Source organism: Anser brachyrhynchus (assembly GCF_964034855.1).
Source record: "Anser brachyrhynchus genome assembly, chromosome: 3".
NCBI lineage: Eukaryota > Metazoa > Chordata > Aves > Anseriformes > Anatidae > Anser > Anser brachyrhynchus.
In genome coordinates, this window is record NC_137696.1 from 95063421 (window position 1) to 95091349 (window position 27929).

General features: G+C 43.3%; 2 protein-coding genes and 1 long non-coding RNA gene across 6 annotated transcripts in view; 1 reads left to right on the top strand and 2 right to left on the bottom strand.

Moving 5' to 3' along the window:
- Positions 1-225, bottom strand: part of SMAP1 (small ArfGAP 1) — a 92546-nt gene extending 92321 nt beyond the window's left edge. For both annotated transcript variants that reach the window (XM_080584092.1, XM_080584091.1), the window contains exon 1: positions 92-225. In XM_080584092.1, coding sequence (XP_080440218.1) covers positions 92-209 — 118 coding nt within the window. In that variant the 5' untranslated portion in view covers positions 210-225. The remainder of the gene's footprint in view (positions 1-91) is intronic.
- Positions 226-501: 276 nt separating this feature from the next.
- On the top strand, positions 502-19610 carry LOC308191574. Of its 2 annotated transcripts, none has more exons than XR_013948135.1 (4): positions 502-950; positions 1314-1470; positions 7446-7629; positions 11607-19610. It is a non-coding gene; the product is annotated as an uncharacterized lncRNA (long non-coding RNA). The 2 variants fall into 2 exon arrangements; XR_013948136.1 differs by lacking the exon at positions 11607-19610 and adding an exon at positions 8171-11590.
- Positions 18914-27876, bottom strand: SDHAF4 (succinate dehydrogenase complex assembly factor 4). Of its 2 annotated transcripts, XR_013948134.1 has the most exons (5): positions 27728-27876; positions 25127-25279; positions 21980-22421; positions 20664-20817; positions 18914-20579 (listed from the first exon to the last, which is right to left on the bottom strand). XR_013948134.1 is itself a non-coding variant. In XM_080584095.1 (3 exons), exons 1-3 carry the CDS (start codon positions 27765-27767, stop codon positions 22312-22314), a joined length of 303 nt encoding a protein of 100 aa, XP_080440221.1. In that variant the 5' UTR covers positions 27768-27876; the 3' UTR covers positions 18914-22311. The 2 variants fall into 2 exon arrangements, 1 of the variants encoding a protein (XP_080440221.1); XM_080584095.1 differs by having other exon boundaries at positions 18914-22421.
- Between the last annotated feature and the right edge of the window lie 53 nt (positions 27877-27929).

The window sequence follows — 27929 nt, forward strand, 5'->3', positions numbered from 1 at the left end:
GCGGCTCCCTCCGGCCCGCTTCAGCCCCAGCTCAGCCCGGCTCGGCACGGTTCAGCCCGGCTCAACCCCCCGCTCCCCCCCCCCGCCGTACCCTTGGCCTCGCAGTCCGCGCAGTACTTGTTGTCCTCCTCCCGCAGCAGCTTGGCCAGGATGGCCTGGTGCTGCTCGTTCTGCTTCTGCGCCTTCTCCCGGCAGGAGCGGGTGGCCATGGCGGCGGCAGCGGGGCCGGGCCGGGCTGGGCCGGGGGACGGGAGGAGGGGGAGGCGCCGCCGCTGCCCTGCCGCGGCCCCCGGCAGCCGCCAGCACCGACTTCCGCGACCGGCGCTACTTCGCGGCGAGCGGAGGGATCCGTGAACACCCCCCCCTCAACCGCTCCGCGACGACAAATAGTCCGCCGGGTCCTGCCGCCGCCCCGCGGGAGCCCCGTGGGGTTTCGGGTCCCTCGCGACCCGCCCCGTGGAAAGGGCGGGATGGGTACGGGGACCGGGCGAGGAGGAGGAAGAGGAGGAAGAGTAGAGAGGGGAGGAGGAGGAGGAGGAGGAGGAGGAGGAGGAGGAAGGCTCCGTCCCTTCCCGCCCCTCCGTACCGCGTGGCGGTGCCGCCTGCCCGCCGCCATTTTGTGTCGCGTCCCCTCGCCTCGATCTGTGCCGGCCGTCCGTCAGTATCGGCCCTTTTGTCAGCCTCTTCCAAGCTTTCTGTTTTTTTCCTTTTTTTTTTTTTTGTTATTTTTTTTCCCTAATCCAACTCTTCTGGAAAGAGCTAGAGGCTATATATATAGCCTATAAAACACTTCAGTGAGGCAGATGGGAATTCAGGTCTCTTCTCCCTCAGCGGTTAAACTCCTGTCTTTCTTCTGCTCAACTCCGATGGTTAATTAATTATCCCCTAAACTTGGAAGACTTATAACAGAAAGAACTGAGAAAGTGCTTATCACAATATTGAGCAGTTAGGTTGGTATCTAACATGGAAGACCGTGTTTAGATCTCCCTCAAATAAATAAAGACACGCAGAGCGCCCCGGTATTGGGTACGAGGCTGCATACCTGGTACCGATGCATGAGGCCAAGAGATGCATTAGCATCCTACAGCTGCCTTGCTGCAGTGCCTGAATCCAAAGATGTACTGCACCAGAAAAATCATAAAACTAACGGCAGCTTGGTGTTGTGCTTTGCTAGGGACGTGGTTATTGGGGTGCAATAGTCCTAGCTGTTTAAACATGACATTAAACAGTTCCAGCTGAGTATTTTACCTACGAGCATAAAATTGTTCTCCTTTTCTAGCCCAAAGTATCTTTAATTACTGTGTCTTTTGTAGAGAAAAACAGCTCCAGCTAGAAGGGCAGAGGACATACCTCTGCCCCTCGCCTTCATCCCAGGGCTCTGGGGAACAGAACGCTTTTCAGAAGGGCGAGGACTGTGGGCACAAATGCCCTCAGAGAGGAAAGGAAACGAGCTTGCATTTCATATTCTTGGTAAGTTCTTCTTGTGTTCTTATATCAAAGGACTGTGGCAGCAGCACTGCCATTTTAGAAGAAAATAGTACTTGCTTTTACGCCTTGTGACAAACTCGACCTGTACATTACATATGCTGTGAAAACATCTGCTGCGCTGCCAGAAGGTGTCAAGTTAAGCAATCGGCTTAACTTAATGTGCATCAGCCTCTCTGATCCTAAAATGAATACAGGGATACTTACCATGAAAAGTGGCTATTGATCCAGTTTCTGTGTTTGAAAAAATTACAGAAGTGAAGAGTAAGTGTATTTGTTTAGTCTGTGCTTTGGCCTTAGTGCCTTAAACCCAGATGTCCCAATTGTTTATTTCCTGGGACTAGCTCCAACTTTGCATGCATGCTTGAGTGGCTTGGTATGGGATATCCTCCTCTAACTGTCAAGCATTAAGATGTCCTTCTTGTGTTCAGCTCGCAAAATTATCCTTTCCTTCAATATACTTACCATGCTTTGTATAAAGTAGTGGAAATATAAAATTTCCTGCTTCCCTAGGAGACTGAGATGAGTAAGTTATTAATATTTTAATAGGTAGTGCTTTGAAAACAGCATGCTGTAAATGCATTATTAGGTATTTCCCTAAGAGCTTAAATGAATGTAAAGAAGATGAAAGGATATCCCCTCTGTGCCTTTGCTGCTTTTCCTAGACCCTAAAGAAAAGCAAAGTATTGTATATATGAAGTTACCACCAGAAGCATTTTTCGGAAGAAAAATAAAAGGGAAAATGTCTTTCAGGATATGGTATGGATTTTAGAAAAAGCTAAGGTCTGCAGTGAAATGTAGTGCATAGAGGCCAGAGATGTCACCACCTAGGGCTCCTTCAGAAGGAGAAGATAGGCAGCTGTCTCGCTGAGCCTGTCAGCTTGGTGCCCTTTGCTTCACCTTTCATAAAGCCCTGCAGAGCACAGCCTATACAATCCAGTTTTGGAATTGTTAAAGGACATACTCAGGTGTTTGAAGACCTGTATCTTCCAAAGCGAGTGGGTTTCACGTGGCTAAGTGAATTTTCCATGAAGTAACTCAAATACTGGAGTTCTGCCATCCCTGGTGCTAGAGATTGCGTTGTGTTCAGTAAAAAAGCACAGATCGACCTTGCATGAAAAAAGCTTCTCCCTAGCTGTTCCTACTTGTCATCCTGTAGGCAACACCGCTGTTCTGCAGGGATACTTATGGGCAACTTCTGAAGCTCATGTTGTTTTATAATCTGATAGCTGATGTTCACTGAATATATAATCTTCCTGGCTGAAATTCACCAAGTCTAGATACCTACTTTATTCAGAAATCTCCACATAAACCAACTTTAAATAGTATTTGCTAATCAGGATGGTATTAGCATAAATTTGACTTAATGGCGGAGAATGTATCAGGTGCAAAGTTATTAACTGAAATGAAACCAGGTGTTAAAATAGCTGTGGTTTCCTAATGTCTCATCTGCAAATATCAAAGTCCAGAAATAAACAGGGTTCCAATTACAGAGTTTTTGAATTTGAGAATTTCTGATTCATAAGAAACCTCACTGCTTCAGACATTTTCATGCTGTTCTGGCAGAAAAGAAAAGAAAAAGGAAAAAGGAAAGGAAAGGAGAGATCTGTGTCTTTCTGGGAAATGGACATTTCAGTAATGTTCCTGAAACTCAGCGCTCTGAAGATGGCTCCTCAGGCTGCAGGGTCTGGGATGCCCACGGACTCAGATAACATGGTAGCTGCAGCCCGTGGCTGTCAGAGAAAGGCAGTACCCAAAATATGAACCACTATGTTCTAAAAGCACATAGACTTCACTATAGCATAGACTCCACTAAAGCACTTCAGATGGAATTTCTTTCACAAATTTGAGGTGCTTAAGGAAATCTTTATTTAGCAGTGAGCTAGCCACCCTTTATAGTCAGTGGAGAGAAACGGACGTTCCAGAAGGTGATTTGTCTTCTTCTGAGACAGGCGTCTAACTGCGGTGAGGTGAATTACCATCTGGAAGAGCCTGCGTTAGGAGGAGGCGAACCACTTGCTGGATCATTTGCATCTCCCCACTGGCTGTAAAGGGTAGGGAGGGCGACTGTCTTGTACCTGAGTGTACAGAAGTTGGTCATTTAAGAGACGAATTATCAGTGTTGTTTTTAATCAACAATTTTCCAGCAATGTACTTCGTTTAGGAAAATTCCTGCCCAGCTCTACTTCTGGTATCTTCAGACAAAAAAGAAAGGAAGCAATAGTAGCTTCATGGAAAATGAAGTAATAGCTGTACAAAGGCATCTAAACCTATACCAGGGGATTTTGTTACTTTCCTTCTTTGCTTATAAACAAAAACATAATTCTGTAAACAAATTCAACAGTGTTAAAAAGCAGTATTTAATAATAATAATAATAATATAAACCCAGCCTTTGAAAATCAGAAAGTTTTCAAAGCTCAATTTTAATTCTGCTTCGATAAACCTTTTCAATGCTAACATTAAAATGTTAACACAAACTATACATATATTTAACATACTACTTGCATTAATTTATGCTTCACAAAATTTTAACCGTACATAAGGTATTGATATGGAAAGAAATTCCTTATGCAATGATGCAATGCAAAATTTATTAGGACAAGACTGTCTGAACTACAGCTGAATACAGTACGAATATAGTAGTAGAACAACAAGTTCATCTCACTTCTTCCCCAAAAAGGGTATTAAATGTTTGGCAGCCCTGCATGATCACTGCAATTGGAAGTCTGATCTATAACCATTAAACACCTGCCCCAGGAGCCGCATGAGTTACTTGTTGGCCCCATAGTTTCAGCACTTAATGCCTGCCCCATGAAGCAAGCAGTAATAGTGTCATGCCTGAGGTGGTTAAAAGGTATAAAATAAGCAAGATTTATAGGGGAGGCAGTATTTTCAGTGACTTTGTGCTTCTGTACAGCAGCTTGACTGGAGAGATGAGATATTAGAGGTAATAAATTTTCCTTCCAGTTTCTTGGTTCTTCATTTACGTCTATGCACAGAGAACAAGCACCTGATACTGAATGCAATTACGGACATTATAGTATCACACATAATGCCGTCTGATTTCTGTAGGTGCCGAGCGTTTGAAATACACTGAAATATAAAGATTTCCAAAAATTAAGATGGAAATTGTTAAAACTAGGAAGGGATGTCCATCTCTTACTAAGTGGCATCGTTTAGTGACATGCCAGCACATGGTGACACATCACAAACAATCTTGTGTTCTTGAGAGTTATTAGTAAATCTGCATTGTAATTGTAAATACAAATGAGTACCTGGCAGGAAACTATGAATTAAGTAGACGGATGCAAATGACTAAATACATTTTAATGAGCTTTGCTGTCAGTCATAAATTGTGTAAGCTCAGAAAAAAAAAATCATTGCCGTACAGCTAATAAGCATGTATGCAATTATAACTTAAACTACTGCATATATTTGGCCACTGTATTCTTGTGTGGAATGTCGTGCAGAATAGTGTGGGTGTTCAATATAACGAAATGGAAGCTCCACACGGTTCCAAAGCAAGAAGAGATCTTAAAAACGAAATGCTTTGCGCTTCCCAAGCTCCCTGTGTATTTTCAGCTGTTGAAAGCTATGTGTATGTTTCAGCCTGAGCCTTTTCATTTCCATTCTAAGATTGGGATTTTTGAAGAGAAGCTCAAAAAGAGAGACTATTAGATGAAACTTTGTGAGTCATGCATTTGGCTCACTCGGGCTTTTAGGATAAGAATACCAGTCTTAGGTATCAGCAGCCCTTGATAGCTAGCCAAGAAGAAGAGCAACAATCAGATGTAAAATTGGTTGCAAAATCATACATTTGAAAGATGAGGGAGAAATATGAAAAGAAAACATATAGTGAGACAGCTGAGCTCCATTGTAATTACTCCTTCATGTGCAATAGGTAGTCTTAGAGCTTAAAAACATTTTGTTGACTCAGTAAACTACAGGATTGACCCTAAAGCTGGGAAAGCTTTTCATTTTGGCTTCACGTGGAACAAATCTCAGTGTTAGTTCCTTAACAGTAGAAGCTGTGATTCATGTAGCACGCTTTTTCAGCCCTCTGAAATCACGAACTTGTGGAGAGCACAGGTTGAAAACCAGCTGATGAACCACGAGCTTCAGACTGTTGCTACCAAAAGAATCTCTCTATACACAGATCTGCCTCTGTAGCAGTATGTTTTTCCTACTATTTTCTGTAGCACTCTTTAAATATTAGTGTAAATAAACCAGTGTTAATCTTTTCAACAAGGAACAATTAATAATTTCGTGCTAGATCTTACCTGCTTGAACATTTGCAGTGCTTCTGCCAATGCTACCTGTTTTGTCTTAGTATTAGAGTATAATCGTCCTCAAAGAAGTGAAAATGTTAAGGAGATACATTTGAAGTACTTTCACTTTGCTTTCTCCTTCAAGATAATTTCTTACTGGGGGAGGCTGAAGTGGTTGGGTCATAGCCTTGGCTATGCAAATCATACTGGTTTCTGAATTTCTCTGAAGTCCAGAGATGCTGGAGAAGTATCATTTCTACTTCAAAAGCTGGTTATTTTTAGTGAGCAGTGAGTCTTTTATCAATAAAAGAATGTCCTTAACACTCGCAAGCTGAGCTCCTATCTGCAGGAGAACGTGTTTTTTTCACTCAGTGGATTCTCAAGAAATGAAAAAGCCTCTTCCTTCAGCCCTCTGTGACTGATCGCTTGAGAAACGCGCTTGGATGTGTTCACCATGTTGTGTCTATGTCTGGCAGCTGGGTGACTGCCTCTCGAAGCACGAGTAAGTCTGTGATGGTTCCTGGGTTGTTTCCCTTGTTTTGTGTACAATGTAAAGCCGAGCTACACTGCACAGAAAGCGTAACGTCGGGAGAATGTGAGCTCTCATTCCAAGAATTTGCAGCTCTGGAAGGTCTGTGTGTCCCTCGGGGATGTGGGAGAGAACAGGATTTCTCTGGAGAGGCATCTGACTGGGATTCCCTCAGCTCACTTTGCTTGCCTCAGTTTTTCTACTGCTCCACTTTAAGGCAGTGCTGGAATTCTCTCCAGATCATATTTTCACAGAGAAGGGAAGTTTTTGTGGAAAACCCCTCCTAGCTGCTTTTCAACAAGAGTTTTTCTCCCCGTACAGAATATGTGTTGGTCTTTTTCCCTCACAGTTTTTTCCTTTCCATGTTTTGATGCATGGCACTGGTTACAGCATGCCTGGCGTGTTCATCTTTACTGACACGGGTCCAGATAGATGTCATATAATAAAAAAGAAAAATTAATGTTGAGATGTCTGTACTTTTGTTACTACAGCATCTTTGATGTCAAAGTCCTGCTCAAAGTGTTAGTACAGTAAAGCAACAAGGATTGGCTAAAACCAATATTGCTTTGATTTTTTAAAAATAGACTTCTATCTCTAGAAAATACATTGAATTTTCTCTTTTACGGCTTAATGATTTGCTGTTATGACAGACTTAATCAATCCGATGGGTCCATGTTCAATGTTCTGGCAAGTATAATCAGCCCTGGAGTGTTTTCTTACTCCCCAAAGGCACATTGTTTCTGTGTTTATTTCATTCTGACGTTTTATCTGGAAAGCATATTTCTTTTTCTTGAAGAAAAGTGTACGGTTCTGAGACATACATTGAAATCCGTGCATTGACTTCACTGAATATGAAATGATCTTTTAACTTAGGAATTGAGCAGAAAAGGTTATAGAACAAAAGGTCCAGCTAGCTAATGGGTGCAGAAATTACAGGGAAGAAAAAAAAAAAAAAGATCATATAAAAATCACGGGACAGATTTAAGACAGTTTGTACTAATAAGAAAGACCATTAAAGGTTCCCAGACAAGACCTGTGTGATTTCTAAAAATGTTCTACACAATGTCCATTTGTTTGACTGCAAGATTAAGATGTGCTTTCCGTAACTCGTCTCTTGCTTCTGAATCTTCATTTTGTGTTCTTTAATGTCACTGTCTGCCAGATGATTCTAGAGCCTTTGAAGTGCAGAACGACGGTCTATTTTCAGGCTCTACTCCCATGCAGAGTTCCAGAATGCACTGCAGGTCTTCGGGGAAGCTCTCCTGCAAAGAAGGAAGCGTGTTACTGAATGTGATGAAATAGTGAATAAAAAAGAAAGCTGAGATTCTAGACTTTCAAAAGTTGATGTAAGTATGTATTCTATGTGATGTTAAGTCTGCTAAGGGGGATCATTGTTTAACAAACACTGAGTTTTTAAAAAAAATGTCAGTACCTGGTATTGTGAAGGCAGAAATAAGCGCATTGAGCAGTAGAACTGACTGCTCCTGTTCCTTGAAAGTGCAGTTCAGGGCCTGTTGTTCAGAGTGGTATGGACCTTTCCTATTGTGGGAAAGGCAGGAAAAACTGTAAGTGATGTTCTAACAACTGTTGCTTCATGCTAATGGCTTTATGACATTGGTAGACCCTGCTTGCGTTCATGCATGCTGTGCGGAAGGGGCTTTTCTTAACTGGATGAGTTGCAGGAACAACTTGGAACATGCATGTTGTTGAAATAAGGTGTCCAACATAACACTTGAATACTTCATGTGTCAGCATAATTTGGACTGAGAGCTCTATTGAAATGTTGTTTTGCTTATGCAGCGCATTTAATAATAGTCTAGTGCTAGGCAGGACATAATAATTTGTTCTTTAAAGGATGGTTTGTAATGAGCAATGTTGTCCTTACAGCTCTGATGATGTGAAATCATCTCTGAATCTTCAGTTTAAATGACACACCCAAGGTCAGCCGTCATCTCTGCGTTCTCAGCACCACGCAGTCTCTTGGGAATTGTCTCTAATATACAAGCTTGGAGCATTCATGTCCATGACAGCTGTTTAATGTCAGAAGACTTTTTGTTCTGAAGTAGACAGGATAAGCCCTAGCCATAGGCTTTTAATAGTTTTGACATTTTGAAATGTGAATTAACAATAGTTCACTTAAAATCCATGAGCATTTTATGTTAATTAAGTAAAAATGTATAGTTCCAACAAATCTTCGTTCTTACCTAACTCCAGCGGGTCTTAAATTCAGATAATCATTCAAGTATGTAAATAGGGATGTGGCTTATTTGCATCCCTTTGACACGCTACTCAGTAGAAATCCAAAGTGGAGTGCAGAGATGTGCTTCTGAACCCCTTCAGCCCAGTCAGTGGAGAACGATGGTGATGGTATGGCTTTTAACCAATGGAAAAATGCAAAATAAAACTGGACTGCATTGTACTGATGGAAGAGTGCTGTTGGACATGGAAGAGGGTGTTTTTTAGTTTGATCAGACGCAGATGTTAATATTTAGTTTCATTTCTAGTTTGGGATTGTCTTCCATGAAATCTCTCAAGATCAGCAGTGGGTTTTTCTGTCTCCCTGATGGTTCTGAAGCCACCCGTAAGTGAAAACATTGCAAACAATCCACAGCTTCCTCTGGTTTCAGATGAATCTCATTGGCTGTGCCTCACATAACCAAGGAGCAAATTTCCCTGGGTGTCACAGCAATATTGAAATTTACCCATGTCTGTGTTATACAAGTTCCTTATATTCTTTGCTATTTTCTCACTTTGCATTTCAATAAAGACTAGGTTTCATGTCCTTTGAGCTGCCGCTTTCAGAGATATAACACATTAACGAAGCTCTGTAAGTGGCTCTCTGATTTCAGGGTGGTTTACGTGACGTTGATGGTGTAATTTAAAACTACAATAACTGAGCCTTTTTATCTTTTTTTTTTTTTTTTTCGTATCACACGCTTCTATTACCTATTTGTATCATATAAAAGGAAAGAAAAACAAATTTCCTGTTGCTTATTTTTTTTGGACTGAAGGCATAACTTACTGGTACCAATTGCATCAACCTCACTTCTGCCCCACACAACATAGTAAACAGGCAGATTCCTCAGCACACGTAATGTAGGTTTTCTTGTACTTTTCTTTGATGTGTCTAGCAGATGTAGTCAGAGATTGCATTTTTGCCTGGATGAAATGGGTCTGTTCCAATACAGGCAGACCCAGGTCTGTTTTTGGCCAAGTTACTCCACCTCCAATGGCTTAGTTTTCCCTTTTGTAAGATGAGGATAATGTACTGGCCTCCTTTAAAAAGTTAATTCTGATTTATAGAAGCAAAGTGCTAAAGAACATATTACGTCTCGCATCCCTGGAGCTCGGATTAAGGTGAAAGCCTTTGCTTTGTGCTCATGTGTTCTTCCTGAAATACCTACCTGCTTTGTATGTATTTTTAGAAGATGGCATGGATTTTGAGGTTTAAAGAAGCACTTGCTTTCTGCACTTGAGAGCAGCTGTCTTACTTCGTTGACCCTTTAAGGCACCAAGCAGTCCCAAACACAGAATTGTATGACTCCTCCTGGAATCACAGCTCCCAAATACACCTATCAGAGCAGCAGCACTGTAAAATAAGTTTTTTTGATTTCTGATCCCACTTCTGGCTGAGACTGAAAATACCTCATGTGCACAAGTCCTTAACCCTCCAAGGTAAGTATCTGGGAGGAGGCTGCAGGACCCTGTAGTAAAAAGCTGGTTTGTAGCCAGCAGTATTTGATGAAGTTTTGGAAGTTCTAGCCGCTCAGAAATCCAGAGCGAAGACTGCAGAGCCAGCGGAGGATGTGCAGAAAGGAAAATGTTTAAAAATAGATCAGATGAAATCTACACAGTTGGTAGAATTTGAAGCCTTATTATTAGTGAATGATTGCTGTGAGGAGTCTAACACTTTTCCTGTAAATTTTCAAAGATAAACAGCTTTCATAGATACAATTTGTTTGAATGAAAATGTTTTTAGAATAAACACTAAGAAGAAATATTGGCTGTTATTATAGACTTGAAGGACTTGGTAGTAAATGGAAATTAAGAAGCAACTGAGTTTTTCCTCCTTCAAGTAACCTGAATTTAATGTTAATGAAGCCTTGACACAAAAATAAATCTACAGGAAGGGTAAAAACTGAGAAAAAAAATGAGTGTTAAAAGAAAAGAATTACTCAAAAGTGGCTAAAAGAGCCTAAGGTGTTGCATAAGCGTTGATGAGATTGCTCCTTTTGAGAATAAGTTTTATTCAAGTCACATGCAGAGATACTTGTTTTGAGAACGTAAGAACTGACAAAGGACCCACACACTATCGACAACTCGACTGTGACATACATGCTATAGAGTGGTTTTATCTGTTGCTTCCAAGAGGTCACTTTCTTGAGGACACCATGTGTCTGTTTCTACCTCAGTGTAACTGATGCGGAGATGCAGTTACTGGTCTTCTCCCAAGTTTCTCTCCCCGTGTGGCCTTTGGTGTCACCCAGTCACATAGCTTTTTTCAGACACGTGCCCTGGTGCTTCATGTAGTAGCCTACACATGTTGGCTGTTGGGAAGTCTCTGAAACAGACCTTCCCAGGCTCCTTCACAAACAGGTTGACCCTCACCTGGCTGAACAGTGCCATCTCAGGTTTTGTTCACGTGTCTCCGGTTGTGGAAACTGTTGTTGACTTTATCTGTCACCGCACCAAGATGTTTGCTTTCATCATTGATTCTCTTCATGTATTTCAGCTTGCATTGTCTTGAACATGCAACTAAAAGAACCCTTTCTTCACACTGTAAGGGTTTAGAACAATAATTTCTCCAAAGTTCTGCTCCTTGAGGAAGAGGACAGACCCATTAATGTTAACGTAACGATGGACATGTGGCAAAAAGAGAATGGGACTTCAGCACTTCAGTTTTTGCTCTGATGCTTTCTCAGTCTGCTTCAGAGTGTCCACATTTCTTTGCCTTTAAAAATCTCTCATATTGGTGTCTGAGAGTATTAATACCAGTACAGTTCTTTGGAGATGTAAAATACATTAATATATTATATTTGAATTGCGACCCTTACACATCAACAGACATTAAACGAGAAAGCATCTGTAGGGAGAAGTGGTGTGTATACAGATACCTTTCCAAAGAAGTTCTTTCATTTACACATTCTTCATTCTTCTTGCACTCTTCCTTGCTCCTCTTGTTCTTAAACACCCTTCAGCCACAACTGGCATGTAGTTTAGTTTGTATGACAGAGTACTCTGAGTACTGTTGTGCATAAACTGAGAAAACTCTGATTACCAGCTATTAGGCTCATGTGTTTTCCAAATTCTTCCCATTGTTTAGTGATGATGCAAATGGAGCATTTTGTGCCAGTTCTGTGACCGCTGCAGGACAACAATACAGCCCACAAATAGGACAGCAAACAACAAGAGGTACAGGAGCTGCACGAGCCTCAGCTGGGTAAGACAAGTGAGATGTGGGTAAGAGGAGTAAGAAGTATGACTTATATTTGGCCAAGAATTGTTTTTTAATGTCTGGGGATACAGTGAACTACACATACCTGGGAAGAAATCAAGAACAACCTCTGGTTTTGGTGCATGTGATTGGAGGGCAGGATATTGGTCATGAAAATTAGATGCTGTTTTTATTAGAATTTCACGTGGAAAGAAAAGTTAGAAAAACAGCATGAATAGGACTGAGCCCCATATGAACATGCAAAAGTAAGTGTTCACCTATAAGTGTAAATTTTGAAAGCAAAACTAAGCAAAAGATTTACCCAGATATACCTGATGTAACCAGATGTTTCTCCACTGAGAAATATAACTGCATCTGACAGCATTTCAAATTATGCTCTCAAAGAATAATGACATTACTGTTACAAATGGAAAACTCCAACATGCCTTCTTTCAGCTTCAGTTGAATATTTGCAAAGAGGAAAAAATATCTTTATTCACATTGAATTCAGTCTCACATCCGTTAAAGTCAGTAGAAACATTACAGTTGATCAGGTCTATAGTATCTTAAATGTATTCTCTATATTACTTTCTTTAATGATGTTTATCTTTTTATTGACTTTTTTACTTAGGAAACAATCAAGGCATCTCAACTAATCAGAGCATTAAAAGATAAACTGTAAGAAACAATTCAAGGAAGCTCAGCAAATGGTTCCTTAAATCTTTTCCAAAGCTAATTTATACCTTTGTATATTAGTTCTGTCTCTTGTCAATTTATTTTGTGTACAAGGTGTAGGCCTGTTTGAGGAACATGGGGCCTTGAAGAGAACCATGCTGAAAAGTTGAATGTGCTTAAAAGCTAAACTCTTAAGACCATGGTAAGCTCTCTGGAAGAGGGAATCAGGAAAATGTCCCACTATCATCCCACAATGCCTGTAAGGAGGGGGCTTCTGCCAAAGTGCCTGGCAATACTTTTATCAATCAGATGAAGGTTGCTGGCCTAGCTGGATTTGGGGTATACTTCCAGCAGGTGTTATCATGGTGTCTTACGATTTGGCGTCTCCCATCAGGATTCCTCTTTCATGACTGCAAAAAAACGTGCATCTGGTAAACAGCTTCTCAGGAGTGGAGATAAGACATCAGCATTTGCTTTCTACTTCAGCAACTTTTTCAGTTTTCAAAATGATCTAAAATATGTATAAACTAGCCAAGCTCCAAAAGAAAAACTATTAGCTGTAGTTTTACTACATAAAATATTTCCTTATAATTTGTAGCTATCGAGTTTTGATGCATTGTGAAATGGTTTCATGAAGTGACAACCTCCCACACAGGGATGAAAGCTGCAAACACTTCTGCATTAGGCTATGGCAATGTATGTAGATATTCATATTCTAGAAATGGTTACGGTTTTCAATTTCAGCTGTGTGTAGGAGGCTGTTAGTGAAATAATTTCCTTCCATGGAGAGGAACAACACACACATTTTGTCTTGCCACAGGAAAACAGGATGCCTGTACTCAGTGGAAAATGCTCGGAGTCCAAATTGCTGCCTACAGGGTGGCTGAGAGCACTCGGGTAGCTGAGAGGACAACCTACAGACCCCGGCTGCCCCTGCAGAGGACAGCATTGGGACGCTGCTCGGTGAGGCTGTAGGTTATCTACGTGGGACAGCGGGGAAGCACGGTGACTCACCTGTTCTGCAGATGATACGCTTGGGTTTGCCTAGCCCGCAGCCAAGGAATGGGGGTAGAGAGCTAACAGTGCTGGGAGAGAGGCGACAGGAAGAGATGATGAGTTTGGGATTGGATGCAGCATAGGAGTTGTGCGAGAGAGGAAGCTGTGACATTTGGTGATGTACTAGGTCATACTGTACTTTTCTTACTGCTCATAGGAAATTAAGTTGTATTAAGAGTGGCTTCCCACAGAACTTGTTCTTTTTTGTGCCAGCCCTGCTTCGCTGCAGTGCGTTCTACTGCTCATGGGGTGAGTAACAATAACCCCTGCATACCCAGCAACGTTAAATTACCGAGGCTTCAGTGGCCAGTCTCCAGTACACAGAGTCCTTCTCAGGACTCACACAGTATCACACAGTATCACAGATTTCTAGGTTGGAAGAGACCTCAAGATCATCGAGTCCAACCTTCAACCTAACACTAAGTACTCCACTAAACCATATCGCTAAGCTCTACATCTAAACGTCTTTTAAAGACCTCCAGGGATGGTGACTCCACCACCACCTCCCTGGGCAGCCCGTTCCAATGCTTAATAACCCTTTCGGTAAAGAAGTACTTCCTAACATCCAACCTAAAACTCCCCTGTCGCAACTTTCGCCCATTCCCCCTCGTCCTGTCACCAGGCACGTGGGAGAACAGACCAACCCCCACCTCTCTACAGCCTCCTTTAAGGTAACTGTAGAGAGCGATAAGGTCGCCCCTGAGCCTCCTCTTCTCCAGGCTGAACAAGCCCAGCTCCCTCAGCCGCTCCTCGTAAGACTTGTTCTCCAGACCCCTCACCAGCTTGGTCGCCCTTCTCACGGTAAATCTCCTGGTAAGTCTGGGCCTCCTGTCCTTGAGGCTAGCAAAGCAGTGTATTCGTGCTGGAACTGGCTCTGAGAAGGCAATTTGGAGATAGCCTAAATTCAAAAAAAAAAAAAAAAAGAAAATCATGAACACAGGCTTAGAAGAAGTTTGTTGTGCATCCAGGAACAGTGTGAAATCCAGACCACTTCTGAAATTCTCTGAATAGATCTGGCTGTTGGCGTACAGAAGAGCACTTGGAAAGGGTTCTGTGGACTACAAAGCTGCTATTCCCAAATTACGTTCCATGAGAATTTCCTACAGAGCAGGCTGTACCTTATCATTTCTCTCCCAGCAATCTGCAAATGATGAAAATCTGCGCATTAGTTTTCTTCCAAACACCAGAAGCAAATGTTCATTCCTCTGCTCATGGATAAAAAACTAACTTTGTGTTTTCCAATGCCAGTGTGGTCTAAAATAAAGCAAGCACCATCAGCAGTGCTGCTCTGCTATCAGTTTCAACACACTCTGAAATGACACAAACCTTATTCGTTCCCATAAACTGAGAGAAAAACGCACATACACTGTTGTGACAGCGAAAACCCTGGGACTGCGTCAAAGCAGAGACAGAAGAGATAAGAATTGCAATTTTTATTATGGTATAAAACAGGTAAGTTTTCCATTTTCTCCTGAAGACCAGGCACGAAGGGTGCGCAGGACTATCAGTAGTTCAGGTCCCTGCCAGCCCAGGAGCACAGGGCTCGCTGCCGCACGGAAAAGGCCCAGAGGGGAGGTCAGCTGGACTTGGTGACCTTGCCACTCGGGAATGGAGGCAGGGCTCCGGAGACAGAACCGTGTTTGCTGGGCTTCTGGTTCCACTGCCCGTCGCAGATCAGCCCAGGATCGGAAAACCACCTCCTGCCTCCCCTCCTGCTGAGGGCGCAGCGACCGCTCCGCGTGCCCCAGGGTGGGCACAGAGGTGTCCCCACGGGCTCGTTGTGAACCCCAGTGGACGCCCGCTTCGCGACTCACCCCTGCCATCTGCTCGGCTGCCCGGCTGCCCCATCACAACGAAGCTGTTCGTGGTGGTAGCTATCATTTTTTTTTCTCTGCCACCCCGAAGTATATGAGGACACGGGCCAGAAAAGAGACAATACGAGGCATTTCAATGCACAGGTACGTCAGTATTGTCACTGCTTAGTAACAAACACTCACACAAAGGGTTATCTCAGGCATGGGGACACAGCTTGCTACCTTAATGCTCCAGTCACCTCATTCTCCCCCCTTATTTATCAAAAATACGGGGAAGTAACTCAGCTTCCCTTGCATCCTTGTACTGCTGTGCCTTCTGGCTTCCTGTGAAGCACCACAATCGCTGCTCAAATCCAGCTTAGCGTTACCCCGCTCTCTCTCCTCACATAGTCTGCGGAGCACAGCAGGCCTCTGTGACACGCCTGGTATTATCCACACTTGGCTGCAGATAGGAAATAGTTTTATAGGAAGGACCATCTGGTCTCCAGCTGTCCAAATGCGCGTTTGCCTGCCCTCCTGCACCTGTTCAGCGTCTCATCCAGCCTCTCCCTGCCAGGTGCTCGCGCACCAGAGGTCCTTCCGAGCCGGGGGATGAGAGGACATCTCCCAAAGCAGCCGTGGGTAGAGGTGTCTCTTTAGTAGGTGTACAAATCCCAGTTTATATTCAAAATAGAAACTCTGTGTAACGGGAGGCTAACTGCGCTCTGAAAAAGGGTCAGCAACAGTACATGGAACAGCTAAGTCCTCTTCACCAGTGCCCAGTTAAGGAAGGAGGCCTTCAAATGATTTGGTGTTTAAAACACTCAGGGAGATTGGTCTTACTCACCTATGGAATCACAGTCACAGAATGGTTTGGGTTGGAAGGGACCTTAAGGACCACCCAGTTCCAACCCCCTGCCATGGGCAGGGACACCTCCCACCAGACCAGGTTGCCCAAAGCCCCACCCAGCCTGGCCTTGAACACCTCCAGGGCTGGGGCATCTCTTTTTTTCTCCCTTTGCATGCTTGACTTCCCACGAGAGCTACATTTTACTATAATAACGAATCTGAGTGTGAGACTCAGACACAACTCTGAGATGGTGGAGTTCTAGTCCATGGGACTTACCTTTTTTATTTGACTGCCAACAAGATCTTCAGATACAAAATACAAATTGTCAGATTTCCTTCAGAGAAAGAAGAATAAGAAATATCTGCAATTTGTGATTTATTTTTGTGAAGCATACTGCTACCACTCGAAAAGGAACTAAAGGTACCTATCAAAAATGACCTCAATGTCAAAAATTAAAAGCAGGATTAAATAGCACGTAATTACCAAGAGAAGAGCTGTAGCTGTCATTACTGGGCTGAAGAAATGGCATCACCATATACAAGAAGGATGAAGCAGTATGCCTGCCAGACCAAGCAGTTACCTGTTATTACACTGCATTCCTATCTCAGTGTAACACTGGAAAAATAAAATCTAACGATCATACATCGATACTGTAGAACTTGCAAGTGAAAGCCCTGGGAGAAAAAAAATATCTGAAGGCATGATGTTCCCTGAGCTAAGCAACATTTGCTCACGTATGTTCTGGGAGACGGTGAAATTTTCCCCATCCTTCAAATGAAAACTGGAAACACACAGATGTTCCAGTTTGTTCCTTACCCTGCTATAAGGAAACCACACAGATTAAGGTTTTGCTGAGCAAATATGTTCATCTTTTTCTAGTCTGCCAGCTTTATCTTCATGTTGGTTCCCCCTCTTTTAGCAGGGCATCGGAGTTTAGTTGTTAGTTTTACACACTTCTCCTAGGTTTGAGGTACGTGCTGTCATCCAGGTATGATATAGCCGTGTTACCCTCCAGGCTGTAAGGTGCTTTAGGTAGTTGTTTGGGAGGTAGATGGGCAGAGGGAATTAAAAAAAAAAAAAAAAAAAAAGCTTTATCAGTAGGCTTTTTTCTCTCCTTTTAAGGGAAGCCATTTCCTGTTCACGAGGTGCCTACGAGTTGGCTCTGGGTGTCCTTCCCCACCAGAACCACCTGGGAAGGGCACAGGCAGCAAAAGCACCGCGGGTCCTGCTGTCTCCTTACACGGTTCGCTCTGAGGCCGTGGCACTTACTGGCACCCTGGCTTCCCTACTGCCACGACCGCAAAGCCCGACACGTTCAGTTCTATTTATCTAATTGTCAATAAGCTCTTGCTGTCTGAAGATAAGGGAGACCTTAAGATAGCTATTTAGGCAGCTTTTACAGTTAGTTAATGGGGAAGATACACTTAAAACTTCCTCCCATTCACCATCTGTAGTGAGGAATTCATCTCCCCGCTCTAAGAGGGGCTGCTGTTGGGAGGCATCTCCTCCCCTGCAGCTAATTACGAAGGGAGCACAGATGGCTAGGGAAGTCGCTGAGTTTTTAAGCAGCTGATGAGGTGGGAATCTCGGTGCAAACAATAGTTCATTATCTGGCCTCCAGAACTGACCTCACCACCAACTCACTTCATAGCTCACCTAATTTTGACAGAGACTAACATTTGAAAATTACAACTGTGTGTTTTAATGGCTGGGTATGTCAGCTTTGTTATAAATGAATTTGTTAATTAAGGACTTTAAAGAGCTGTGAACTCTTATCCTAAAAATACACCATTAAAATATGTGATTTTTTAAGGCTTGAGACTACAGTTGACTGGGAGACTTAATGTCTGGAAAAAGCTTGTCAAAGTCTTACTGCTGTAAGCTTTAATTGGCACTTTTAATGTTCTCTGAGGGGGAAAAATATCATCTTTTCATAGAGAGAAAAATGCAGAGAGACAATGAATATTTCCAACAAAAAAATGTACGGTCAAAGGATGAAAGGCTAATGTCTGCACTGCCCCATTACTTTAGAAGTCATCAAGTAACTTTAACCTATTCTGAAAAGGTATCGAGGAGAGAAAAGTTTCCAAGGTAAGTAAGTTCCTAACAGCTCTGTCAAAGTCAGTGCAGGGGAGGAGGGAACAGAAGAAAGAAGTCCAAGTATCGCCTCCAGAGAGGAAGAGATGAGCAGAAAGATGCCCTTTCTCTTGCCTGGGCGAGATAATGTCACTCAACAAGAGAACATGGGTAAAGAAACTGGATTTACAGGAGGCTCAAGAAGCTCATAAGAAACAAGACTTCATTAGTTCTGCTCTTCACAATACTTAATTTAAATAGAGAACTTTTCTCAGGATTTGCCAAAACCAGATTTTATATTTGTTTCTATTTGTGCTGTGCCGCCCTTTCTACAACAACAATCCTTAAGAAGATCACACATGACTACGCCCTGCCACCAACTACCAAGATGTACGAGGGAGCAGCAGCGCAGCAGTATTGGAGTGCACCAACCATCAGCCAAGCAAAGGTGTTTCCATACTGCATGTTACAAAAGCATGGCAGCTATCACAGATTTTTACGTTTTCTGATCACTGTCAGCACACAGAAATAAATCTCAAATCATTTCCTTAGCTTTGATGATATACACAATGCTGTTCACGATTGATGAACAATTACAAATACCAGAGAATCTCCGAATCTTCTTCTCTCACAAACTAATACATTGTTTTGTATCATTTTCCTGATACTTCAGAACAATGTGTTGTGGTCCTTTTTAAGCGACAAAACCAAAGTCAGCATCATAAAAATGCCACATTGCTACAGACTGATGGTACTTGTGATCCATTTATTGCAGTCAACTAAACAAGCAGTGAAATTTTATAACAACATTCCACAGTCCTTTAAACACATCTGCTACGAGACAGGATAATTTGACTCTCATTCAACTATATAATACAACCTTGCATTTTAACTCAGTAGAATCAGCACTGAAATATATACTTTCCAAACATGACAACATATAGCAAACATTTTAACTGCAGAGTGCAACTTCATATATTTTGTAACAAAGTAATTACAGAGCAATTCCTTAGAACAATATAGGCTTCATAATTTTAACAATGCACTGAATGTATGTAAACAAACTAGCAGAAAGAAGTTTAACAATGAAAAACTACTGCAGAAAAGCAACATGCAGCTTTTTAGTAAAGACAGAGCAACAAGCATCCTCCAAAATTACAAGATCTTGCTTACCCAGGCAGAACAACTCTCACAGAAATTTAAGAGAACAGAAAAGGAATAAAACCCCTGATGCTTTCCACCCTCTTATACCAACAAAAAAGAGCTACAAAAATAGATTAATTGGTATTTACAATAAAGACATACCTTTATGGCTAATCTTATAGCTAATGCCACAAGTCATAGCTTTACCCTTATGCTACATCACAGTGAATTGCTAATATTATTCCTCTGGAAAGAGCAGGAAGACAGCACTGAAAAAGTGCTGAAGTGCTTCTTTCACAACTGCAGACATTGCAAGAAAACCAAACAGAAATTATCATTTACACCCTGCAATGTCATTGTGTTGGTTATTGCACTGAAACCATTGTTGGTTTTGACAGGGATCTTGCAACACCACAAAACAATATTTTGGACTTATCAATAAAGGAGCCCAGGGCTCCTCTGGTAAATGCCCCATTGCCAGACCGAAAAGCTCCTTGGCATATGCCTTGTGGCCATTTATTTTGCCCAAACATTCGGCCTCTCCTCTCTTATTGATACATTCCCGAACCAAATTAAAAAAATACGTGGTAGTTAGCAGCACGGACTTGGGAGGTGGTGAAGAAGGCCTGTTCCTTAATGTTGAAGAGGTATCCTCTATTTCCTGAGCGCCTACCCACTGACAACTTGTATTTACATCGGTTAGGAGCTTTTTAGGTTTTGGAAGGCAAAAAAAAAAAAATCCATGCCTTTTTGAGGCATTCTTGTTGGTACGGACAGCGCTTTCAGAAGCAGCTTTCAAATGAAGGAACTCAGTGCATGCAGGCAGGGAGTGCCTAGGACACGCCTGAGCTCCGTGGCAAACAACTGCCTGTGGCTCAGAAAGGGACAGCCACCACCTGGATGGAGGCGGACACACAGGTGCCTGAAGAGCCTTCACATCAGGGAGGAAACAAGCGATTTTACTTTCCTCAAGGATAGCAACAAATGGGATGGGTCACAAGTTCTGACATGGGGATCTCCTTTTGCAAAAAAACATTGGTAGATCTAGCTCTTAATCACAAAGGTGACAACAGAAAAATAAAACCATAGGCAGGTAAGAACGATTTTTTTATACGCTAGCCAAAAAGTGCTGTTCTGTAACCAGAGAGAAGCACAGCTGCAGCCAGAAACCTGTCGGTGATGAAGGCAGCAATTGGAACCGAGTATCAAGAACACCAAGAAGTGGAACAAGATAAACATTCACAGAGCTTGTGCTGGGGAAGGCAAAATCTGGCAAGAGATAATGAAATCGTGCAACAACCCATGGGTAAGATTCAGAATGCAAAAGTAAAATAACTGCAGTAGTGTTCTTGCCTCTTCACTAATTAAGACGTTAAGCCTATTGGTAATGATGCAGAAAAGGCGGAAGTTTCCAATTAAAATTTCTGCTTCGTATGTGAGAAGTAGGTGGTGTGTTGGGTGGTGACGTATTTTCCCCTCTACTAGCAACCGAAGAGGCAAAGCAACACTAGAAATAGACATTTTAATAAACACCATATATTAAATAAGTTTACCCAGTGCATTTTTAGGTAACTTGGAAATTCAATAGATTTTGGGAAAATGTAGCTGTTGTACTACAGAAGGACAACAAGAAAGAATCGGGTAAATAGAGACTGATTTTCCAGTATCCAAGCAGTGCTGCAGAATTTATAGAAGATTAAGGGATCAAAAATATAATTGCCACTAGTTAACACCCTTTATGAAAAAAAATAGGCTTTAATAAACCTCATTTTGTTCTTCAGTGAGATACTTGGTTGATAAACCTAACCAAACAGACATGATACTTTTGTAGGGCATCATGGCAGTGAGTCAAACATCTTAATCCACAACCAGCGTGATACTACATTAACAAAATACACACTCGGTATCCAAACTGACAGATTTGGAGGAGGAGCTTCCCCACTGGCCGCAGGTCAGGTGGGTTTTTAGGGAGGTTTTACTGATCTGTACAAGGACACACTTTGGTGCTTTAATAAAATCATGCAAAAGGCAAAAGTGGATGAATTGGTACATTCTTACAGAGCCTGAGTAACGCAGAACAACATAAATCATGCCTGAAGCTGATTGTCAGTCAGGTAGAACTTGCTTTGGCATAGCAAAAGGCACAAAAAAAATATTTGGATAGGAAAGAGAAATTTAGGCCATAAAATGGAAGACTGTACTGTGCTCTCCAAAACCCTTTAATTCAGTTTTAATGCCCACTGTGATGCTATGGCAAAAGCAGGCAATAGGAATTGTGAACGTATAAGCCAGGGAGCGCAGAGCGGAAGTGAAGAGGTTGGGAAATCAGCAAAGCACAGGGAAGGAAACACAAAGGGATGAAAAAAATGAACACACACTTTCCATTGTTGAGGACTACAGAAAATCAGTTTGTTTAGTCTACCAAAAAGAGCTTCCACAGCAAATACCTGGAGCGTTAGTATGTTGAGATGTTTTAATAATGTCAGCTTATTCTCATATTAATAATACAGAAGCGGTAGGCTCACACTCTACTCAAGTATTTTACAACCAGGTAAATTCCTGAACAAGTGACTGAGTTCAATCTGACTGAAAGGTGTTCAGCTCCACGCCAGGTACACTAGCGATATTTAAAGGCCTACAATATTAAGATCATCTTATCTAATACTCACCTTTGACCCTAAGGTGTGAGAAAATGTTCCTTTTTCCCCCAAGCAGCATTTAGCCAGTTTTCAAACAGACACCTCTATCTTTTCTGCCACCTCCACATAGCTATGCCTGCGTTCATACTGGCACAGGATAAATATTACTGAAGATCAGATGCACATACAAGGAACAGCTCCCAAAATTGGTACGTTGTGTTTATTTACATAAAATATCTCTCAGAAAATTCATCACAAACATGACAGCAACAAGAAGCTTCACAGCAAATCTAGTCGAGGTTTTTCTATACATGATATATTTTTCATAGGAACATTATTAGCAATATTGATACATTTACACATTAAAAGTCTATGCAACGTCCTTTCCTCTCCCAGTCTCCGAAACGTGTCGGTTCAGGGCCTTTAGGTCCACCCCTCTCTTTTGTAGTAGGATTGATTCCATCAGGGAACTCTAGAATGACAGGGAAAATTCATTAACATGCCTGTAATGTTGACAAACATGGCCACAAATTGAAACAAAGGAAGTTCTCTTTGGACATCAGGAACACTTTTTTTTTTTTTTTAAACTGTGTGAGTGACAGAGCACTGGCACAGGTTGCACAGACATCGTGGTGCCTCCCTCCCTCCCTGGAGACCTGTAGGGGTCCTGCTCAAGCAGGGGGCCGGAGCAGAGGACCCCCAGAGGGCCCTGCCAACCCCAGCCGTTCTGTGAAATAGAAAGTTGTCATCAGCTGTAAGCTTTGCCTCTCAGTCCACACTTCAATGCAAAATCAATTATCTTGTTTTTAAAGGCAACCTTGAGTTAAGCACTTCCCAGAGCAATAAAAGAGTCATTTCAGAGTTTTGTGGCTACAGTCAGGAAAGTACGATCAAATTCCGTCACACAAACAAAAAAGCAACTCAATGTCCAAAGCTCCACAGTGGATTCGGAGTAAGAACGGGCATCGTGCAGGTATGCTGTACGTACGTTTGCTACATCTAAAATATCAGGTCGTTGTCTGTGTTTGTTTAGGTTTCTGATTTTAGACTCACAGGTGTGAGAACTTCAGTCGAGATTCTGTAATTCTTGGACTTAAAACACCATATTGTCATGGATGGTATTTTTTCAGCAAATACCATGTTGAGATTTACCAACACCAGACTAAATACCACCATCCTAGAAGGTACTGTGAAATCCTAGATAACTAAAACTAGACTTTTTACCTTTTAAAACTGAGCATAAGCCTGCTAAGTCCCTGTGATGCCCCTTCAGGAGAGGGTGGGACCCTTCCCGAGCAGGGTGCGAAGGGGACTCCAAAATCTCTGTGCTGAGCTGCACGCTCAGCTCACGCCCCCAACACCTCCCTGACGCCACCTGCCCTTACCGCCACGCAGCTTTGTTCCACCCCCGGCAGTCTTGTGCTACTCGGTGCTCCCGTAACGGGGCCCTCTCTTCACAGTAACCCAGGGACGGCTGCACAGGCATCGCCAAGCCACGGAGGAGTTACTTCCTGGCACGGCACCACCCTAGGCTGGGTATTTTTTCATCCTGCGGCTGACTGCAAAGTGCTCTGAAGCTCTCTGCACCCCACACCCCCTTGCCATGGTGATTCCAGAACCTTCCTGTACACCCAGCTCCGGGCTCCCTCTGCTGCGTCACTGAGCCAGCGCTGGTGGGGACGCAAGTAACAAGGAGCAGGGCTGAGAACGCGAGAAGACAACAGGAATCCTGGAGAGCGATGAAAAAGGGCAGGGACAGAGGAAGACTCCTATGGCTACAGGCGATACGCGATGACATGCTGTGATGCCTGTTTGAACACTCACACAGACCCTGACAGGGAATGTCAAGTACTCGAGTACTCCCCACAGTTCAAGGAGCACAAAAGCATCTTGCATTATCCCACAGATGTCATCATCCTGATACCCAAGCACTACTGTGCTGACAGTGGACACAGAAGGCCAGAAGGTTTCTCCATGATAGCTACACGGCAGAGGGAATCGCGAACAGCCATCTCAAACCCTCACATTTTTTCTAGTAGCCATCAAGGATACAATGGGTAGCAGGCATCCTAACAAACTGATGTTATGCGTAAAAATACCCAAGTACAACCACATTTAAAGCCAAAAGAAACTTTAAATTTTGCTCTAAATATAGAACACTTAAGCCAAAAGCAAAATATAATAATTATGCATTTGTTTTAAATGAAGCACTGATGGCATTTATTTCCTCGGAAATAAAAGAACAAGAAATTAAGAATTAAACACTGCTTACAGAACAACTCTGAATCAGTGCTCAAGTGAGTCAATCTGAAATTGCCTGCAAACATTTTGCAGACCATACTATAATTTTTCAGTCGTTCCGTCACCTGGATGTTCACAGGGATCTATTGCTATATTGAAACAGCTTGTCCTGGAGACCTCGGAATGGACAAACATGGGCTATCGCTACCGGTGAACAAACAGTGACAGAACAGCACACTGGTGTGTAAGATCAGGTCTGCCCAGCACTTTTACTTAAGGAAAGATGGCTCATCAAAACGAGAGCGAAATAGATTCTCTCTCTCTCCTGTCTGATAAATAAGCACATGCTTCCATTGGCTTTCGGCAGTGACACATCTGGCACCTGGGGCTGCCAGGCTCCCTGCACTAAGGCCAGGGGAACACAGCCCCAGCAGCCGCAGTTCATCAGGGCCCCCGGCCCCACCGAGGGGCTCAGGAAACAGCATCTGCTGTTGCTCTTCAAAACACTGTGCAAGGCTAAGAAACGGTGACCATGAAATATGGCACAGGTCAGGAATCTTCTGCGGACTAAGAAACAGAACTGACTTTTTGGATAACAAAAAGTAGCGGGTGCCCTCATGGGTTTACCACCATCGGTTAGAGCTATACGGTAACAGACTAATGCTGGCCACCCCAGTGACCCTTAGCAGCACCCTCGCTGGGCGACTTCCTACAGCGTTTGACCGCCCTTGTTTCGAAGAAGTTTCTGCTCATACATCCTCTGCTGTGACTTGTCACCACTGCCCCATCTCCATTCGTTTTCAGAACCGTTAAGCCCAGAAAGTGATTCTGAAGAGTGCTGAACACCTATCCCTCTTCATAAGCATGTATCAGCACAACATCTCAAAATCTCTACTTTAAAAAACACGGCTTTCAATTTGGTAAAACATGACTTACTTTCCAGGGGTTCCCTCTCTATACTGGACTCTTCCGGTTCATCAAATCGACCTACTGGTAACTTCGGTTTCTTAAGTGCCTGCTTAGCGGGTTCAGGTCTTCCTCCTGTGTTAGAGCTGGTGCTCCTCAGAGAGCTGCAAAGAACCGATGACCCTGTCAAATGAACAGACATGTGTAACGTAAATGTGAGGCTTTAACACTGAACAGTTCTAGCACTGTTTAGAGAACCTCTGGGGGGGGGGGGAAAAAAAAGGAAAAAAAAAAAAAACATCTAACTTCAGAAACTAGGGAGGGGAGGCCAGGAAAAAGCCCTCCAAATATTAGTTCAAAACTCAACTCCCAGCCACCTAAGAAATCAGCACAGACTCTTATTTTCAGTCCTAGAAACATATGCAGGGAAAACTGTGTTAGTTGTGTAACTCTGTTCACATAAACAGTGTATTTTAAACTGCTTGAACTTCTCTTCATCATTACCTTCTTGTATTTTAGACTCTAAATAGTAGTTGTGCTAGCACAGACCAGTACATTCTGTTTTCCTGGAAGAATCCTATCCTCCCCAAGAAACCAGCTGATTTCCAGGTTTTGGCTCATTTCCAGCAGCTTTTTAGTCAGAAAAACCTTCTGCCTTCCCAAAGGAAAGTATTAAAAAAAAAAAAAGAAAAAAAACTTTGTTCCCTTAGTAACAGGTATTCCAGAAAGTTGCTACAAAACAGATGGGCTTTGTTTAGGATGGTAAAATAATTAAGCTGGTGGGCAAAAGCAGGACAAACTTTAAACACATTTGCATTCACGTATACACCTGCAAATTGTGCAAATGCATTAAAGAGAAAAAAAGTTACTTATTTTAACAAAGACCTACTAACAATTTTTAAACACAAATGTAGAAGAAAGCTTATCAGCCACACCTCAAAGTTCTGTTAAGTAGTCTAAAAACATAGAGGTGCACAGATACTGTAAGTCACAAAAAATTCAGAAGTCATTAACAAGTTAAAAATTACTTTCAAAACCTCTCAAAATGAACGCTATTTCCACAATCGTTTAAAAAGCCAAATGTCCATAGACAGCGTATGTTTAGAGAGTAGTTCTTGTCCACTGTGGACATGTGCCTGAAGGGGCTCTGACCTTTCTTAAGGAGGATTCAAGCAGGAATCCTCCCGGTACCACCCCAGGTGCAAAGCACTGCGAAGAACTATCCCACCGTGCTAGAGACCGCACCAGGCAGCCTCTGCAAGCAGCACGGATTCGTCTCCCCTACACCAAACGACGATCCACCTGCGCTGCCAGAATCTGCGCATCTATTCATCCCAAAATACCACAACCTTAAGATTAAACCCTACGGTCACATAAACCATACCAACCACTGCCAATGCCCCAAAGGAATCTATTTTTTTTTCCTTTAGCTATGACATGGTGGATTATGAAGAGGGAGGAATTTAATTCTCATCCGTACACTGGATCCTTCTACTCCTGCCAGTCAACTGGCTCTTCAGCAAGGTGAAAGAGAAGCTATTTAGAAAACTAAATTATGGCTGATACTCTAGTCTAAATTCAAACAGAAGTCCGATGAAGCTACTGATGAAATCGATTATCTCAGCACAGAAGAAACAAAATCAAATTTTCCTATTTGTAATACTTGCTATTGTTGACCAAGTTGTATTCTTCTTGACACAGAGGCGAGAGAAGTTCAACACTAAGTGCCTCTGAGAAAGGCACGATGAACAACCAACCTAGAGTAGTCACTGCACCAGGCCTGTTGGAGTTTAAGAAGCGGCTGGACTGTGCACTTAGTCACATGGTCTAAAATTTTGGGCAGACCTGTGGGGTGCCAGGAGGTGGATTCGATGATCCTTATGGGTCCCTTCCAACTCGGGATATTCTATGATTCTAACCTCATCAGTACAGCACGTTCTGCAAACTGCCCTTGATCTCCCTCTTCCTTTGCGGGCAGTCACAAAGCCACGCAATGTTTTAATTACAGGGCTGAATTTAAAAAGAAGTTGAAAATCCCACGTCTTTTAAGCTGCCGCACAGCCAACATCCATAATACCCAAAACACATCTAGTTCTACCAAATTAAAATCATGGCTGTGGAGGACATTCATGCTTCTTACTCTACGTTTCTTGGAGGCTACAGAGCTCTCTAGAACTTCCACCTCCTCAGAAACAACTCGTTTGCAAACTAAGCCTGCAGGAGGTCTCTGCGTTAGCCAGGACACCACAGAGCGACGGCCGGGTGGGTGCTTCAGGAGCCCCGCGGCAGGAGGCCGCCGGGAGCTTCACGTTTCGGAGGGGAAGGCAGGGCCCTGATCCGCCGCCCTGTGCCCACCGCTCGGGGCTCCTTGCACGACCGAGCCCCTCACACACCGGGCACGGGGCAGAGATCGCCGAGGCGGCCCCCTCGCGCCCTCACCCCCCCCCCCAGCCGCGGGCAGAGCGAGGCCCCTGCCCCCCCCGCCGCCATTTCAGGCGCCCTTCAGCCACCGAGGCAACCGCCCCCGCCCCTGCGTGAGGAAGAGGAAAAGGAGAAGCCGGGGAGACCCCCAGGCCTCCCCTCACCCCCTTCCCCTCCTCTCCTCGCCCCGCCCGCCCGCCCGCCGCTTACTGGCCGCCCCCGCCGCGCCCCGCAGCAGCCGCAGCGCCATGGCCCCCCCAGGCCGCCTCAGGCGCCCGGCGCGTGCGCAACGGCTGCGGGCGGGGCTGGCGCGGCGGCCGTTGGGCGCTGAGGGAGGGGCGGGAGGCGGGGGGCCGGCCAGGGCGGGTACAAATACAAATAGCTAAAATACAGCGTGGAAATAACGCGCGGA

Coding starts and splice junctions, on each gene's coding strand:
- SDHAF4 (XM_080584095.1), bottom strand. CDS start 27,767: ATGGCGCTGCGGCTGCTGCGGGGCGCGGCGGGGGCGGCCA. Junction 25,280..27,727: donor GGGCGCGGCGGGGGCGGCCA/GTAAGCGGCGGG, acceptor TTCATTTGACAG/GGTCATCGGTTCTTTGCAGC. Junction 22,422..25,126: donor AGAGAGGGAACCCCTGGAAA/GTAAGTCATGTT, acceptor CTGTCATTCTAG/AGTTCCCTGATGGAATCAAT.